Source organism: Rhinatrema bivittatum, chromosome 2, assembly GCF_901001135.1.
Source record: "Rhinatrema bivittatum chromosome 2, aRhiBiv1.1, whole genome shotgun sequence".
NCBI classification, from domain to species: Eukaryota; Metazoa; Chordata; class Amphibia; order Gymnophiona; family Rhinatrematidae; genus Rhinatrema; species Rhinatrema bivittatum.
The window spans coordinates 336,542,601-336,559,141 of NC_042616.1; the positions used below are offsets into that span (position 1 = coordinate 336,542,601).

At 42.5% G+C, this 16,541-nt stretch overlaps 1 protein-coding gene across 1 annotated transcript in view; it reads right to left on the bottom strand.

Moving 5' to 3' along the window:
• MLH1 (mutL homolog 1) overlaps nt 1–16,541 on the bottom strand; it is a 180,564-nt gene that overhangs the window by 161,789 nt on the left and 2,234 nt on the right. The window contains 4 exon segments of the mRNA XM_029589829.1: nt 719–791; nt 8,093–8,166; nt 9,079–9,177; nt 9,364–9,454. Of these exon segments, the coding sequence (XP_029445689.1) occupies nt 719–791; nt 8,093–8,166; nt 9,079–9,177; nt 9,364–9,454 (337 nt within the window).

The window sequence follows — 16,541 nt, forward strand, 5'->3', positions numbered from 1 at the left end:
TAAAGCTGGAAGAGACAAAGTATCTGAATTCAAGAAGGCATGGATAACACCAAGGATCTCTAAGGGAATAGTAGGGATCGTCAAGCTGAGAAGCGGGTGTGAATGGACAGACTAGCTAGGCTATAATGGACTTTTTGCTGCTGTCTTATTTCTATGTTTCAAAACAATACAATTTTTAGGTTATATGTAGTGATATAGTAGTTGAGGACAGATAAGGGCCAATGGGCCCACTCAGTCTGTCTAGTTCTTTCCATCTACACTACTCTAGCTAATGATATAACCCAACTTTCCCTCTTTGGTTATACAACTTCTCATGCTTAATCTAGCAAGGAACCTCTCCGTGACTTTTACTTGACCTCTCAACCCTGTTTCCTGCCACTGTCAACTATATCTGTTTCACGCATGCTTAATTTCTGTCACAGTATGTTCCCTGGAGAGTAGTGCTCAACTGAATACCATCGTGGATGATGAGGCCCTCTTCTGTTTTCTCATGCTTTTTACAGGACACATGTAATTTGAATAAAAGATTCTTTTACGCCTGCACAGATCGATTTGCGTTTATCGATGGGTGTTCAAACTAGTTCAGATTTTTTTGCCAACATTCCCGTGTTACACACTCCCATGGCAGGACTTACTGCTCATGCATGTCAGTTTATAAGAGTTTTTCCCGTTTCTGGCCTGTTTTAATGCACATAGGTATCAAACCAGCCATGCCTACCGTGATCAGAGTGCCTTGGTTTCCAGCACAAGGTTTAGGCGGAGCTTTCAGTTTTCCATCAGAGTAACTCGCTCTACGAAGGAAAACCAAAAAGATTTTCAGCGACAGAAGGATTCCATTAAACGGAGTTAAAATCAAACACAGACAAGGTACTATGGCTTCTAACATGTCAATGAACAGTGATGTCAATACTTTTTGTGTAAGTAAACTGCCATTTTTCCCAGGTATAAAGGACTGCTGAAAACTGTTCTTTCCCTCCCTCCTCACTGTGAATACTTTTACCTGCAGGAGAAAAGGTATGTGCTCAGGTCAGTGGAGGGAAAGTATGTGCAAGGATTGCATTTTTAAATCTCCACACATAGTTAGATATACATTTGATGCAGGAGCTGGAGTGCTTCTCAATGCAGGCTTGGGATTGTCTGGACAACCTGCCTTGAAATGTCCTGTGTGCCCACAGTGATAACAAGGACGTTCATGCTTAAAGTATTTAGGTTTCTCAGGAAAACTGGGAGGTTTTCCGATTGTCTCTGAAATTGCAGGAACATTAGACTTAGGGCCTTGACTTCCCTTACTTAGTTCCTTGCTGCTGTGGGTATGGACGGCTTCTCTTTGTTTATTTAAGGGATTTTTATATACCGCGGCACGTTTAGAACATCACCTCGGTTTACAATCGAACATAATGCAGCAACAGGCTTTACATAGAACATGTATAAATATTTATTTATTTATTTATTTATTTTTGGTTTTTATATACCGGAAGTTCCTGTATAATATACATATCACTCCGGTTCACAGATAACAGAGATAACTATCGCCGAGATGGCGGTTTACATGGAACATATAGAACAGTTAATCTATTATAAAGTAGAATACAAACTAAGATCTACTAAGAACACATAAATAAAGCAAATAAACATTACAAAATTGCTGTGGGATGGGAGGGTTGTTATTCTTCCTGCTCTTAGCTCTCTGGGAAAGCTTGTAGGAAGAGCCAAGTCTTGAGTTTCACTTTGAACGTGGAATGGCACGGCTCAAGGCGGAGGTCTGGTGGTCGTGAGTTCCAGAGCGAAGGGCCCGCTGTGGATAGTGCGCGTTTCCTCAGGGAGGATTTTGCTGGTTGGGTGATCATTCTGTTCTGATATGCCCTTCTGGTTGGCTTTTTAGAAGTGTGTAGTTGGAGCTGGAAGGTTAAGTTGAGTGGAGAGATGCTCTGTAGGGCCTTATGAATCATCATGCTGGTTTTGAACTGTATCCTGTATTTAATGGGGAGCCAGTGGAGATGCTGGAGGATCGGGGTGATATGGTCCCTTTTTTTGGCGTTGGTGAGAATTCTTGCTGTGGCATTCAAGACCATCTGGAGGGGTTTGGTGGTGCAGGCGGGAAGGCCCAGCAGGAGTGAATTGCAGTAGTCCAATTTCGGGAGAATGATGGCCTGGAGTACTGTGCGGAAATCCCTGTAGCGGAGAAGTGGCTTTAGTTTCTTTAAAACTTGTAATTTAAAGAAGCATTCTTTTGTGGTGTTATTTACGAATTTGTTGAGGTTGAGTCTGTTGTCTAGGAGTACACCCAGATCTCTGACTTGAGGAGAGGTGGTGTATCCTGAGGTGTCTAGAGGATTGCAGGCGGTGGTTGGGGCAGATTGTTCCGGAGCTATTATAAGAATTTCCGTTTTGTTTGTGTTTAGGACTAAGTTGAGACTGGCTAGTAGATCGTTGATGGTTGAGAGGCATTTATTCCAGTAATCCATGGTTTTGTGTATAGTATCCGTTATAGGGATGAGTATTTGTATGTCATCCGCGTATAGAAAATGGATTAGATCCGCGTATAGAAAATGGATTAAATATAAAATAAACATGATAATGATTTATATACAAGGGGAATAAACTCTAAGTATAGAATTAGATGGTAAAGACAACATGTGAAATAGTTTATATATATATATGGAGGTAATACAAAATAGCTACAAGGGTCCGAAACAATCTAACAAGGTTTTTGTTTATTATATAAACAATTACTGCAGGAGGGGGGGAATTTCCTGATATTATAGCAACATGAGGAACAGGTAGCAACTAAACGCAGGTCTTGAAATTATGTCAACATGAGGAACAGGCAGCAACTAAATGCAGGTCTTGAAATTATGTCAACATGAGGAACAGGTAGCAACTAATAGCGGGTTAGGAAGTATTTATCGGGGTTAGAAATCCAGAGGGAAGAAGACTGTAGGGGCTGTTTGTCTAGAAGGGAGGAAGCTGTCTGGAAGAAGGCATTAGTTAGGGTAAGCTTGTTTGAAAAGCCAGGTTTTAAGGTTTTGCTTGAATTTCTTGGGGCATAATTCCTGGCGTAGACTAGGTGGCATATTGTTCCATAGAGCTATTCCTGCAATGATAAGAGAGCGTTGCCTTGTAGCGACAAGTTTGGTTAGTTTGGGTGAGGGTGTTTGGAGTTTTGCTTGATGTTGCGTTCTGGAAGGTCTGTTGGTCTTTCAGAAGGTGAATTGTTCTGGGAACCATCGCATATTGTGATTATGTATGGATTTGTATATGAGGGTAAGGGATTTATATATTATTCTGTAAGTGACTGGTAGCCAGTGAAGGAACTGGAGGACTGGTGTAATGTGATCGTGTTTATGTGTGTTGGTAAGTATGCGGGCAGCGGCGTTTTGTAACATCTGAAGGGGTTGTGTAGTATTTTTTGGAAGGCCCAACCAGGGCCTTCCAAAATATTCTTTGCCAACCAGGGAAGGGAAGATTGACACCTCAGACACTCCTGTAATTGAATATGTAGTCAATATGTGGCAGTGATTAGAAGAATTCACGGGCTTTGTCAGATATAATTTGCAAGCAGCCCAGACTAAGCAAAAGACCTGGTATAATCATAAAGCCCAAAGCAGAGTTTTATGAGGGTCAGCAGGTACTTGCTTTAGTTCCAGTACATCAGAATAAAATTTAAGCTAACTGGGCGGAACTTTACAAGGTTATATGATGCCTGAATGACACCAACTATGTTATATCTATGGACTCTCAAAACAGAAAGCAGCGTACCTTTCATGTAAATATGATGAAGGCTTATGCTGATTGCACAGCAATGGTGCTGGCTCTATGTAGCTCACCAGAGGAGTGTCAGGATAGTGAGTCCTTACCTGATCTCCTAGAAGAGATATTAACTGAAGGCTCTATACAACAAGTTGTTTTGGGAGAGCAATTAACCCTTACACAGAAATAACAGCTGAAAGTGGTATTACAAACATATGCTGATGTATTTTCTACTAAACCAGGACTTACTCACTTTGCTATACACCACTGAAGATTGCTTATGGAATATCCGCTAAAGTGGAGAAGCACATTAGGCAGGAAACTGATGAGATGTTAGTTCTAGGTGTTATAAAGAAATCTCATAGTCCCTGGGCTTCTCCCATAGTTCTTGTTCCTAAGAAAGATGGTACAACCTGCTTTTATGTGGACTACAGGAAACTTAATGAATGTACTGTATCTGATGGATATCCAATGTCCCGGATGGATGAATTGCTAGACCACTTAGCTGGGTCCCATTATGTAAATACTATGAACCTTAAGTGTGGATATTGGCAAATTCCATTAACTGCTGCTGAGGAACGATCTGCATTTACTACACCATTTGGCCTTTATAAATTCATTCCAATGCCTTTTGGAATGAAAAATACCCCTGGTACCTTTCAGCGCTTGGTAAGTTGGCTGCTAGATGGACTCCAGGAACATACTAGGGCATATCTTGATGACATTGCTGTGTACAGTCAAACATGGGTTGACCATCTGACCCATTTTACTGGTGTATTAGACCAGATCCAGGAAGCTGGCCTGAGCAAACGTCAGGTAGGAAAGGCAGAATTTCTGTACTTAGGGCACAGAGTAGGAGGTGGACAGTTAAAGCCTGACCCTGCTAAAGTAGAGGCAATCCAAAACTGGCTTTCTCCTCAATCTAAAAAGTACTGGCCTTCCTAGGGACAGTAGGGTACTACAGAAAATTTGTGCCCAGTATAGCACAAAAGCCAAGCCCCTGACTGACCTGACTAAAAAAGAAACTACCACAAACCATTTCCTGGTTGCCAGAGTGTGAAGCAGCCTTCCAAGCATTAAAGACTGCATTAGCTACTGCTCCAGTACTGGCTGCACCAGACTATAATCAAAGATTTGTGGTACAGACTGACGCCTCAACCTATGGTATTGGAGTTGTGCTCCGTCAACAGTAAAAGGAAGAAAAATTCCATTGTGTATCTGAGCCACAGATACACAGCTCCTGGATAGAGAGGTGGCATATGCCACTATTGAGAAAGAATGCCTGGCCTTAGTATGGGCCCTTAAAAAACTGCAACATATCTATATGGACAGGACTTCACTGTCATCATCAACCAAAACTCTTTGGTCTGGCTTAAAAGAGTCTCAGAAGAAAATGGGAAGCTACTTCGTTGGAGTTTGTCCCTACAGATGTACAGCTTCACCATATTGCACTGGACCGGCAGTGAACTTGTCAACGCAGATAGAATTTCCAGGAAAGATGAGCCAGGATTGCCCTCACTCCCAACCAGCAGACTGATTAGGCCACAGACTGGGGTCTCTTAAAGGGGAAGGTGTGGCAAAACAGGGGTTTTGCATGCTTTGTAGTTTATTTTTCTGCCCTGTGACACTTTTCCCCAGACAGCTCATGTCCTGTGTGCTGGCCTGCAGGTGGTGTTTGACCTCTACCTGTAGTTCAAACAGAGGCTTTGGATGCTGCCTTGACTGAACGTGGCTGTGATCAGCATACACATCCCAGCAACCCTGAATGCATGTGACACTGAAACACCTTGCAGTGCCATTGGCTAGAAAGCTAACTGTTAATACTGTGTGCACTGATTGGCCCTAGAGACAGAGAACTCGTCCTGAGAGTTCTGGACCTCTCCAGTTTCAGTTGGGAGTGCAGAGGGAGCAGGTCTCTGCACGGGGGTCCTGTTCAGCTTCTGTGGATAGACTCTTCAAACCTTCCCAGGCACTAACTAGGTAGTGAAAAGTGTTCAGTTAACTTTTGCAGTATAATCCCTGTTTCACATGTTTCTGTTTGCAGTTTAAATCTTTTATCCATTCACTGGTCCTACTTTTTCTTAATAAACTTATTAGTTTGTTAGCTCTGCCTGTCTTGGACTGACTACTGATCTTGGTATTGTGTATATCTGATCTGTGGGTGTATTTCTAGGAACTGTGTGACCCCTGGTTATGAGGGGTCTCAGTGTCCCTAGAAACCACCAGGGGAACTTGCCCAGAGGCAAGCAGGAACCCAGTTGGCGGGTGGGAGGTTGCCAGTGTAAGAAGCATGTGCTCAGATACAGGCGAGCCTGTGCAGTGCTTGGCAGGACCCTCCAAATAGTCACAGAGTTACCCTTTGTGCGTATTAGGGGTGGTAGTGCGGCGTTATGTGACAGTTCCCCAGTAGCTATGTTAGAAAGCTCTAATTATACTTCACCAGGTCCAGGGGGTCGGATCCCTTGGGCCACGTATCGCACCCTGCCCAGAGTGGTTTAGATTCTCAAACAGCCACTCCACTATCAGAAGCAGCCAGACTTATCCTCATTTAAGAATAAATCCAGAAGCTGAAAAACTGAGCCAAGTCTTAAATAGTTGAAAGACTTCATTAGAGGAGATATCATCACCAAACCTTGGACTTTAAAGGTGCTGCATTAAATTACCTAATTGTAAGCATGATTCTCTCAGCGAAAAAGAAAATTATTCTTTACCTGCTAATTTTCGTTCCTGTAGTACCACGGATCAGTCCAGACAGTGGGTTATGTCCCGCTTCCAGCAAATGGAGTCAGAGAAAAACTCGAAAGGCGCCCTTATATAAGCAGGTGCACCCTCTGCGTCCCTCCAGTGTTAAGAATATCAAAGCCTAAAGATAAAGGATTGGATGGATCAAGTGACCTCAGAAAATTGAACAATTATAAATCCGGCATAACATACCAATTTTGAGAACAATAAAACTTGCAAAAAGAATAGCTGAGAGACAATCCCAACCCCATAAAGTCTCAGGGAGGGCATATGGACTGATCCGTGGTACTACAGGAATGAAAATTAGCAGGTAAGGAATAATTTCTTTTCCCTATACGTACCCGGATCAGTCCAGACAGTGGGATGTACCAAAGCTTCCCTACGTAAGGTGGGCCCCAGATAGCCCTGCTCGACTGGCTTGAAAATCAAAATAGCCGCCGTTCCCGCGCTAGATGAGGCCGACCCCCTTGGAGGCCGGCGCGATTGCAAATGCGCGGCTGAACGAGTGGTCAGAGTCGAGGGTCCCTCCCCGTCGGGGAGGCACCTCGAACACAAGACTTCCCTGGAGAGCAGAGACCCAGGCTCTCCACAGGTTCCGCATCGCGAGAATTGCAGCATGGGAGAAAGGAGGCACAAAGCCAGCTACAGCGCTCACCCCCGAATTTTGACCAGAGTGGGAAGGAACCTCCGCTCAAAATACCAACGACTGTAAAAATCCCTTGAAGGAACTTTCAAATAAAATTGGTATTTTTTTTGTTGAGCAGAGGAATGACACCTCTCTGCTAGCGCTGCCCCGAGGAAAAACGGCTTCTCAGGGCAGCGTGTCGTTGGAGGAAGGGGGAGTGGTTGGACCACCAACTATCACCCCGAAGAATGATAAAACTATGAAAATCTGTGAAAAAAAATAAGACAGAACTTACCCAAACACCTCACAAGGTTAAACAGGGGAACAGTTCTGCCTGTAAGTTTCTTAGTGCCGAGGCACTGAGAACTTCCAGTAACAGCTTACACTTTATTTAAAAAAAAAAAAAAAAAACTGGATCCAACCAGAGAGAACACAAAACCACAGAGAAAATAGAAAACTAATGTTCCATCTGTATTAGAGAGAGGAGGGGGATCCGCAGGTTATACCACTCGCATCTGCTGGAGTCAAATGAATACTGGAGGGACACAGAGGGTGCACCTGCTTATATAAGGGTGCCTTTTGAGTTTTTCTCTGACTCCATCTGCTGGAAAGGGACCATAACCCACTGTGTGGACTGATCCGGGTACATACAGGGAAATACATTTAAACAAAGACAGAGGCTGCTCAAAGAGAAACAAGAAGGCATGTACCCTTTGTGCGAGGTGCCAAGTGCAACGTCAGCTGCTAGTAATGGTGTACAAACCGTTTATAGCCCTTGGTCATGTACTGATTTATTGGCTATTAAAAGCTCGTTACCAAATCTTAGAAAAGACATGAAAAAATGGTTGGACGAGATTGAAAGTGTTATCCAAGCATATACTCCGACATTTAAGAATATCACTCAGTTATTGACAGTTTTAGCACAGTTTGTCCCTGCACATTAGATGCAGAAATCAGAAGCGCAGTACTCCATACCTGTAAGCACACTTCCCGTCAGCTGTTTTAGTGGTTATGGTAACATGGGCCACGTGACTTATGCTAGCTAATGCCTAGAGAAAAATAAAATGTTAATTTGTTTTAGGAAACCTTGTTTAACAAACTGGTGTCATACAGAGACAGAGCGAACGAGTGGCTGAGAGCTCACTCAACCTCCCCCTCATCCACTGAAGCTGGAGAGGGGGAAGAAATGGAGAGGGGTCCCTCCGAGATCTGCTACAGGAAATTTAATGCATCATCATATGGCAACAGCAGAAGCATCCCTGATAGCTGCACCTGAGAAGATGATCATTTTGCTTCACCTGTTGCTGTAGTTCAGGTTCTCAGCTGTCTTCCTCAACCTCAACTTCCCCCACCCAACTCCCTTTCTCTCAAGCCCCACTCCCCCATCCCTAGCAGTCTCTCTCTCAATCTCCACCTCTCCAGCCGTTTCCCTTTCTCTCAAACTATTACCACCCCCATCTCCCTCTCATATCAAACCCACCCACCACCCCCATCCTCGGCAGTCTCCCTCATTCTCAAACCACGCTCCCTTTTCAGCCGCCTCCCTCTCTGACTGCTTCCCTCTGCCACCTTTTCCCCCCATAAATCTCTCACTGTGGTCCACCACAAATAGGCAGCTGGATGTTACCACTTATGTTCTTTAAGAAATGTGGGTTTTTGGGCCAGCTCAGTGGCTGAGTCGTAGGTGCTGTGCCCAGCCATGAGGAAGACCTCAGTTTGATTCCCAGGTCTGGCGGCTTCTCCACAGACCATCCAGCACTGAGGATGCTGTAGACATAGGAGAGGAGATAAAAGGTCTTGTGCAAGATTACACAGAGTCAGTAACGGGGGGAGGGGGGTCTTGAAATCATGCCCCAGGACTTCTGAATCAGTCATAGACCAGTGCTCTAATGGATCACTATACTCCATCCCCTGATGTGCATCCCAAAAAGTATTTGCTAGAGTTTAGCTTCCCTACAAACCTCGCCTCTAAATCCATAGGTAGAAATGTTGGAAAGATCCTCAAAGGTCTGCAGTTTGCTTGTTGTAAATCTTTCACAAACTATATCCATATCTTCTTTCTATAAAAGCAAAGAATAAAACACCTCTGCTTAATAGTCTTAATGTTTCATTTCTGTTACATTTAGCCTAGCAAAGGATACAGTCTCATTTCCAAAACAGTTTAAGTTTAATTAATAGCAAATAGTCTTTTACTGCTAATCCTCCAACAGTATTTCAGATGTGATTGGTCTTTTCCCTATACTTACCCTGATTCCTGTTCCATTGTCTTGGATCTGAATTAATTTCAATCCCCCCTCTTTTATGGTCACCTGGATGCTGGTAGATTTTGCATCTAAACTGTAAGCAAGAGCAATAAAAAATGAACTTAAAGATAGGCTGAGAATTACTTGGCTTTTAGAAACCTTCTATAAACCTGACTCTTTCCGCAGTAGGGAGGGTAGATGTTGTATTATAGTGGGGAATAAAGTCGTCATTCTGGTTAGATACCGATAAGTCTTTTTTTATGTTTAAACTTTATTATGAAATAAAATACAATACAATTACCTGGCACACATTTGTTTCTTCCGCACTCGAGGCCACAAGATACAAAATTATTTTCCATTTTTACTCCCCAATCGATTAAAGAGTTCCATCGTACCTCCACTTCCATTCCCAACCCTCCTTCTCAGTTATCCAACCTTGAATCCCCTTTGGACACTTTAACTGCTCATAGAGACTCCTCCTATTCAGTATTGTTTTCTATTTTGAACAGCATCATATCATTATATTACTAATAATTTTAAACTTCACTGCAGGATTTCACAGGAAGTGAAACTGTCGAAAAGGGCTTCCTTCACAAAAAGAACAGATCTATTGGCCAGATTTTCCATCTGCAACAAAGTAACTGACTCCACCAATGTCAATAAGAAGGTGGAGAGGTATTTCTAATATCACCTTTTTCCCCAACACAAAGGCTGCTCTCATACGGGCCAATACAGTACAGTGCGCGCCGACGGAGCGCACTGTTAACCCGCCATTGGAAGCGCATTTTCCCTTACCCCTTATTCAGTAAGGGGTAAAACTGCTTTTCTGTGCACCCTCCGACTTAATATCATGGCGATATTAAGTCGGAGGTCCTGAAGGGTAAAAAAAGAAAAAAAAATTTGAAGTCAGCCTGCGGCTGTCGAGTCGAAAACCGGTCGCTCAATTTTGTCGGCGTCCGGTTTCCAAGTCCGTGGCTGTCAGCGAGCTTGAGAACCAACGCCGGCAAAATTGAGCATCAGCTATCAAACCCGCTGACAGCCGCCACTCCAGGCCAAAAGGAGGTGCTAGGGACGCGCTAGTGTCCCTAGCGCCTCCTTTTGCCGCCGGGTCTCATTTAAATACTGAATCGCGTGTACAGGCGAGTGGCCTGTGCGCGCGCCGGGAGAGCAGGCATTCGCCCGCTCTCCCGCGGACTTTACTGAATCAGCCCAATAAAGAGCTTCACCGCTTGCCGTTAGAGTGAATGCTCATCAAATAACACAGCTTTTGGTGTACTTTGTACTATTTGACCTAATAATTTTACTAAGAAAGCAGGATTTTTAGCATTAAAAAAACCCATACGACTGTGAGCATGAACAAAACGCACAAGTCACAGTTCCCTGTTCCTTCTGGCATTTCTCACATATGCCCAAATTTGCAACCCTGGCTTTGGGTATAAACACGCTACATAAAAATTAGTATTGCCTGTAATTTTGGTCTATTTGTACATATAAGTCCCATATGTATTTTTTTTTCATCACTTTTAATGCAGTTTGATGACAGTTTTAAATAGCTGCCATTGTATATATGCTCAACTTAGTTAAGAACATGCCATACTGGGTCAGACTGAGTCCATCAAGCCCAGCATCCTGTTTCTAACAGTGGCCAATCCAGGTTACAAGTACCTGCCAAATACCCAAACATTAGACAGATCCCATGCTACTAATGCCAGTAATAGCAGTGGCTATTCTCCAAGTCAGCTTGATTGTTGTTAGTTTATGGACTTCTCCTCCAGGAACTTATCCAAACCTTTTTTAAACCCAGCTATACAAGTGCCCTAACCCCATCCTCTGGTAACAAATTCCAAAGTTTAATTGTGCGTTGAGTGAAAAAGAATTTTCTCCAATTTGTTTTATATGTGCTACTTGCTAACTTTATGACGTGCCCACTAGTCCTCCTATTATCTGAAAGAGTAAATAACCGATTCACATTTACCCATTCTAGTTCTCACATGATTTTATAGACCTCTATCATATCCCCCCTCAGCTGTCTCTCTCCAAGCTGAACAGCTTGATGCTTCTCCAGACGGTTTAATAGTCCGCATCATGGCTGGCTACATTAGGGGTGGGCAAACATATTATCCAGCCCGCCAAAGCTCCCAGCAGCCAGCTAAAATGAAAGCTTTGAAGGAGAAGTTTCCAGCACAACAAAGAACAAGTAGGACAGTGGTGGCTCCAAGCCTCCTTCCTAGAGTAAAAGAGAAACAAATACTTTGCAGTGGGGATTAGTCTCGGCTTTCCCTCAGCAGCATTACATAGAACTGGCAGACAGGCCAGAGAGCGGGTCTGCCTCCCTTCCGTGCACGACACTGCTGCTGTGCCTCACAGGCAGGGCCAATGGCTCCCCAGATAGATATGTACTGGCATCAGGAGGGACTGATGGCAACTGAGCCAGCGGATTTCCCCCCCCCCGGCCTCATCCTGGATGTAGTGACAGAGGGAGACAATGTGTGCAGCTATTACTCCTGCAGCTTTCTTCTCTTCTGGCGGTAGCTTCTTCCCACCCCCCACCCCTGCTGTCACCTCTTCATCTGCCTCTGGGTCTTGAGGGCTCCTTGGGGGCCACAAATGCTATCAGCTGATGTTGTGTGGTAGGGTCCTGGCCGAGAGGAACCAGCGGATCCACATGGCTGCACTGGAGAGCCTCCCCAGCAGGTAAGAAAAAGATGCCACTGGGGCTGTGGGGTGACATGGAGTCTGTGTTCCCCTGTGGGAAGGGATGGGGCATATGGGTGACTGCACAGGAGGCATGGCCAGCAGAAACACTCCATCAAGTCTTACATTGTAGATTCATATGTGAGTGTTTCTGCTGGCCCTGCCTCCTATGTAGCATAACGTATATTTTTTTCAGGCCATGGCTGAAAAAAAGCTGCTAAAACTTGGGATTATACAAGCACTGGAGAATGGATGTATGTGAATGACCTAAATGGTAAAATGGTAAAAGTGAAGAAAGGCATGGCTATCAGTGGCTGGGTTGGCCTATTAAATTTTGGGTGAGGCAAGGTCTGTTTATTGGTTATGTTTTTTTGTTTGTTTATAGTTCATGTAATTTCATATAATTTTATGCATTTTATATTTTGTTAAAAATCACCTAAAGCGATGTACATCTAGAAAGCAATTGATAAATACTATTAACTGAAATGAAACTACTACTTGAGGCAATTAATAGTATGATGAAGCAGCATTCGAGTAGCTACTAAAATCTGGGACTGTGTAAGTGTTGTTTGAAATTGTGAATTTACATGCGAAGAATTTTTTTTTTTTTTTGCAAGTTACACATTTTGAATTTTGTTTTATATATTTATAGTCGCAGGTGGTAGGAGTGTTTTTGGTTAGTAATAGTTATATATAAAGCTGTCACTGTAGCCGGAATACATTTTTTAAATGAATTAGCTCTTTTCACTCCTTTTTGTGGTTAGTAACATTTTAATGGTAGTCGGTCTTTGGGTATAGTTTGTTATAAAAGTAAGGGTGGATATTCAAAAGCCATTTAGATGGATAACTCACAAGTTATCCATCTAAATGGCTTATACGGCATATTCAGCCTCTTATCCAGCTAAATTATAGCCAGATATGTTGTTATCCGGCTATAATTTAGCCGGATCTAAAAGGGGGCGCTCTGGGGTCGTCCCAGGGAAGGGTCCCGATGTCAGCTAAATCGGGCTTTTTTTTTTTACATTGTTTATTGCATGTCATAGGACAACACATATTGCATTTATACAGCTCACTAACAGTAACAAATAAGAAAGTACTGGAAAAAAGCATGTGAACTAAACAAGTGTCCATTGGAACCCTACATCTACATTTTTTTTCTTATGAAAATCGGATCATCTCCTCCCTCACAAACATACCAACTATTCATTCACCACACGCATTCCAATTACATCGGATATTACTCCTTCCTCTTAGATAATGAATAAACTGCTACACTGAGTTAATTCAGTAGTTCACACTCTAAAATCTTAGCCACTTTTCCCCCACAGACCAAAATAGCCTCACTGAATGGCTAATGATCTAGGGTTTTTCAGGTTTGTTTCCCTTTAACATTTCCATTGCTGCTGTTTGTAGCATTAAAGATTTCCGGCTATTAAAAACTGGAAATCATTCTTTCAAGTATTCAATATAACCTTTTAGACAATAGAAATGCTACAGCACAAAACCTTTTCTCACCTGATGGCAAATGGAAATTTCTCCCCACAACATTCAAGTAAATAAAGGCCCCCGTCCAGTCCACCGATCTCTCCAGCACTCAATCTAGAGTTATATAAATTTGTCCCCTAAAAAGCATTCAATTTGTGACAGCCAGTAAACATATGGCATAAGCCCTCTCTCAGAAATTACACTTCAAGCATAGCTCCAAATTCCAAAGTTTCATTTTGCCTCCTAAAAGTCTAGTAATATATGTCTGATGGAGCAGTTTAAATTGTATTTCTCTCATTGTGGCTGGAAGTAAATATCTATATAGTGTTGTAAAGGCTTATATCATAATATTTTCAGTTATTTCTTCACCAAAGGCTCTACTCCACTGTGCAGCCAATCTTACTATGTGAGAAACATGAAATAATAAATTAAGATGCTAAGACCACGAGGCAATTTTGTTGTATTTGGGTCTTAGTATCGAGAAAAGAATCTTCTGATTCGGTAGCTACTAGGAAGCCCTAAGTTTCCTTTTGCCAGTTGCAAACAATAGTGTCTGCCCTGTAGGTGGGCAAAAAACTGTGACCTGGGTATTTCCCATTCGCCCTGCAGTTGGTCAAAAGAATAAATAGTAAGAAAATCAGGATCCACCCATTGATTCACATTAATACACCCCTTTTGAAACCACTCATTAAATATTTTAGAGTCAAGCCCCAGGGAAAAATCCACATTGTCAGTTAAACTAAAAAATGGGGATACTGTAATATCCCATCCCATCAATTTCCTCCACCCGATCCAGGCATTCTGTATAGCAGAAAGCTAACAGCTGGAAACAGCAACAGTGATGATTCGGGATCTAGGTCTAGGTTAAATTGCCTGGATTATATGGGTGGAATCAATCGCTCATCAAACCTTCTGTATCAAACTTTTGTGTTATTGGAGACCCAATCTGGCATATTACACATAAGGCAGGCTACATTATATACTCTACGATCAATCACACTCAGCCCTCCTTTGAATTTATCTAACCTCAACAACATCATACCTAATGCGTGCCCGTTTGTTGTTCCATACAAATTTACAAACATATAAAATGGTTTAATATCTCTGTTCTTAATCCAAATAAGGATCATCTACAAACAATAAAGAAATTTAGGGAGAATACCCATTTTTAATAGCATGCATCTACCCAAAAGTGAAAGTGGTAGTGATTTCTATTCTGACATGTGCTTCAGTTTCTCTAAAAGCATTCCAAAATGATGATGATATATTTCCCCACTCGCACATGCCAGCTGTATCCCCAAGTAGTGCATATGGTTTTTAGCCAATATCAAGAGGAATAAACCCTTTCATCTTTCTTGCAATGTTTTATCTATGGCAAACACTTCCGATTTATTTTAAGAGTGAAATCATAGAATTCACCAGATGTTAACACGCAGCAAGTAAATGGTAAAGACTGTCCTTGGGATTGTCCAAAAACATCATCATATCATCCGCAAAGAGATTTAAATTTAACAAACTTGTAACTTCAAATGCTTCCAAGGAACGGACACCCTTGTCTTGTGCCTCTCTCCAAGAAGGAACCATTCACTAATAAATCAAGCTCCAGGAGTTTTATAGAATAGCTTAATCCATATTGCAAATTGAATACTCAATCCGAGTTTATCCAAAACCTACAGAAACCACATGCCACCTGGTCAAATTACATTTTCATTAGTTTAGATGCTGAAAAGGCTTTATTATTAATTTTACATATTTGAACAATCGCAAATCTTATGTATAGTAATCTAAGCAATGTACAATAAAAACAAAAGTTAAATACTGAAACAAATTCAAACATTTAAAAAATACAATCAAATACTAAATAAAATTACAATAATTAAAGCAACATCCTAAGAGCACTGACTAACTTACTATCTAGAGAAAACCATAATACCAGAACCTGGCCCCCCATTCTGGCCACACCAAGGGCTTCCGGCAATGAACATTCACACCAATGAATTAAGGTTTTGCCTTGTAGTGATTCGGAACTCCCAGGATACGGAAGTTATTTTGCCTGCTGCGGTTTTCAAGATCGCCCATTTTGGTTTCTAAATCTTGACACCGTTTTTGAAGTTATCTCAAATTCCCATCTGTGTGCTCGAGTCTCAGACTTTAAGGTCTGTTGGTTATTCTCAATTTTTTTCATGCAGTTCATCAAGTGAGGATTGCAATTTCTTTAACTGATCCTTCAGTGCAACAGAAATGGCCTTAGTTAATTCCCGCACCAGTGCGTCTAACACGATTTTGGCTGGCGTGTGTGCTTGCGGTGCCATTTATTCTTCAGGCATGACCGCTTTTTCAGTTGTTTTTTTTGTCTGCTCATTGTTTCTTTTGGCTCTTTGACTTCACAATCGCTAATATAAAAAAATGTCTACCTTCCTCTCTCCAGTGTACATAAAATGTTTCAGTTCTGATACATATTTGCAAGATTAAGTTGGATTTGCAGTGACTCCCCAGGAGTTCAGAGCCATGACATCCTCTCAGCTGCGCTTCATCACTGGGAAGTCCTTATCCGGCTTAGGGGATCATTCTCTATCGCTATCACATGCGAAAAGTCCCTTTTCGCGTGCGATAGCTAGCTTGGAGCGGAGTCGGCCCCGGAAGAGAAGTCAGGGTGGCACTGGGGGCCGACGCTGTGGACACATCGCTGGCGGCGAAAGGTAAGATTCCTTATCGCCGCCAGTTTTGCGCCGAATACACCTTTTATGGTGTAGTTATTCGGTGCGAAAGCCAGCAGTGATGGCACCACGGAGGTGCCATCGCTGCCGGCTATCGCAGGACCGCCCCCCGTTATCGCCGGATTCTCTAAGGTCTGTGACCTTAGAAAATCCAGGCATAAGTTAGCTGCATAACTTTAGACCTGCTTATCTGGCCTCAGGTGGCTGGATAACTAGCTACTTACCCGGATATTTTCAGAGATATCCAGGTAAGTAGCACACCTTTAAAAAAAAAAAAAAGAAAAG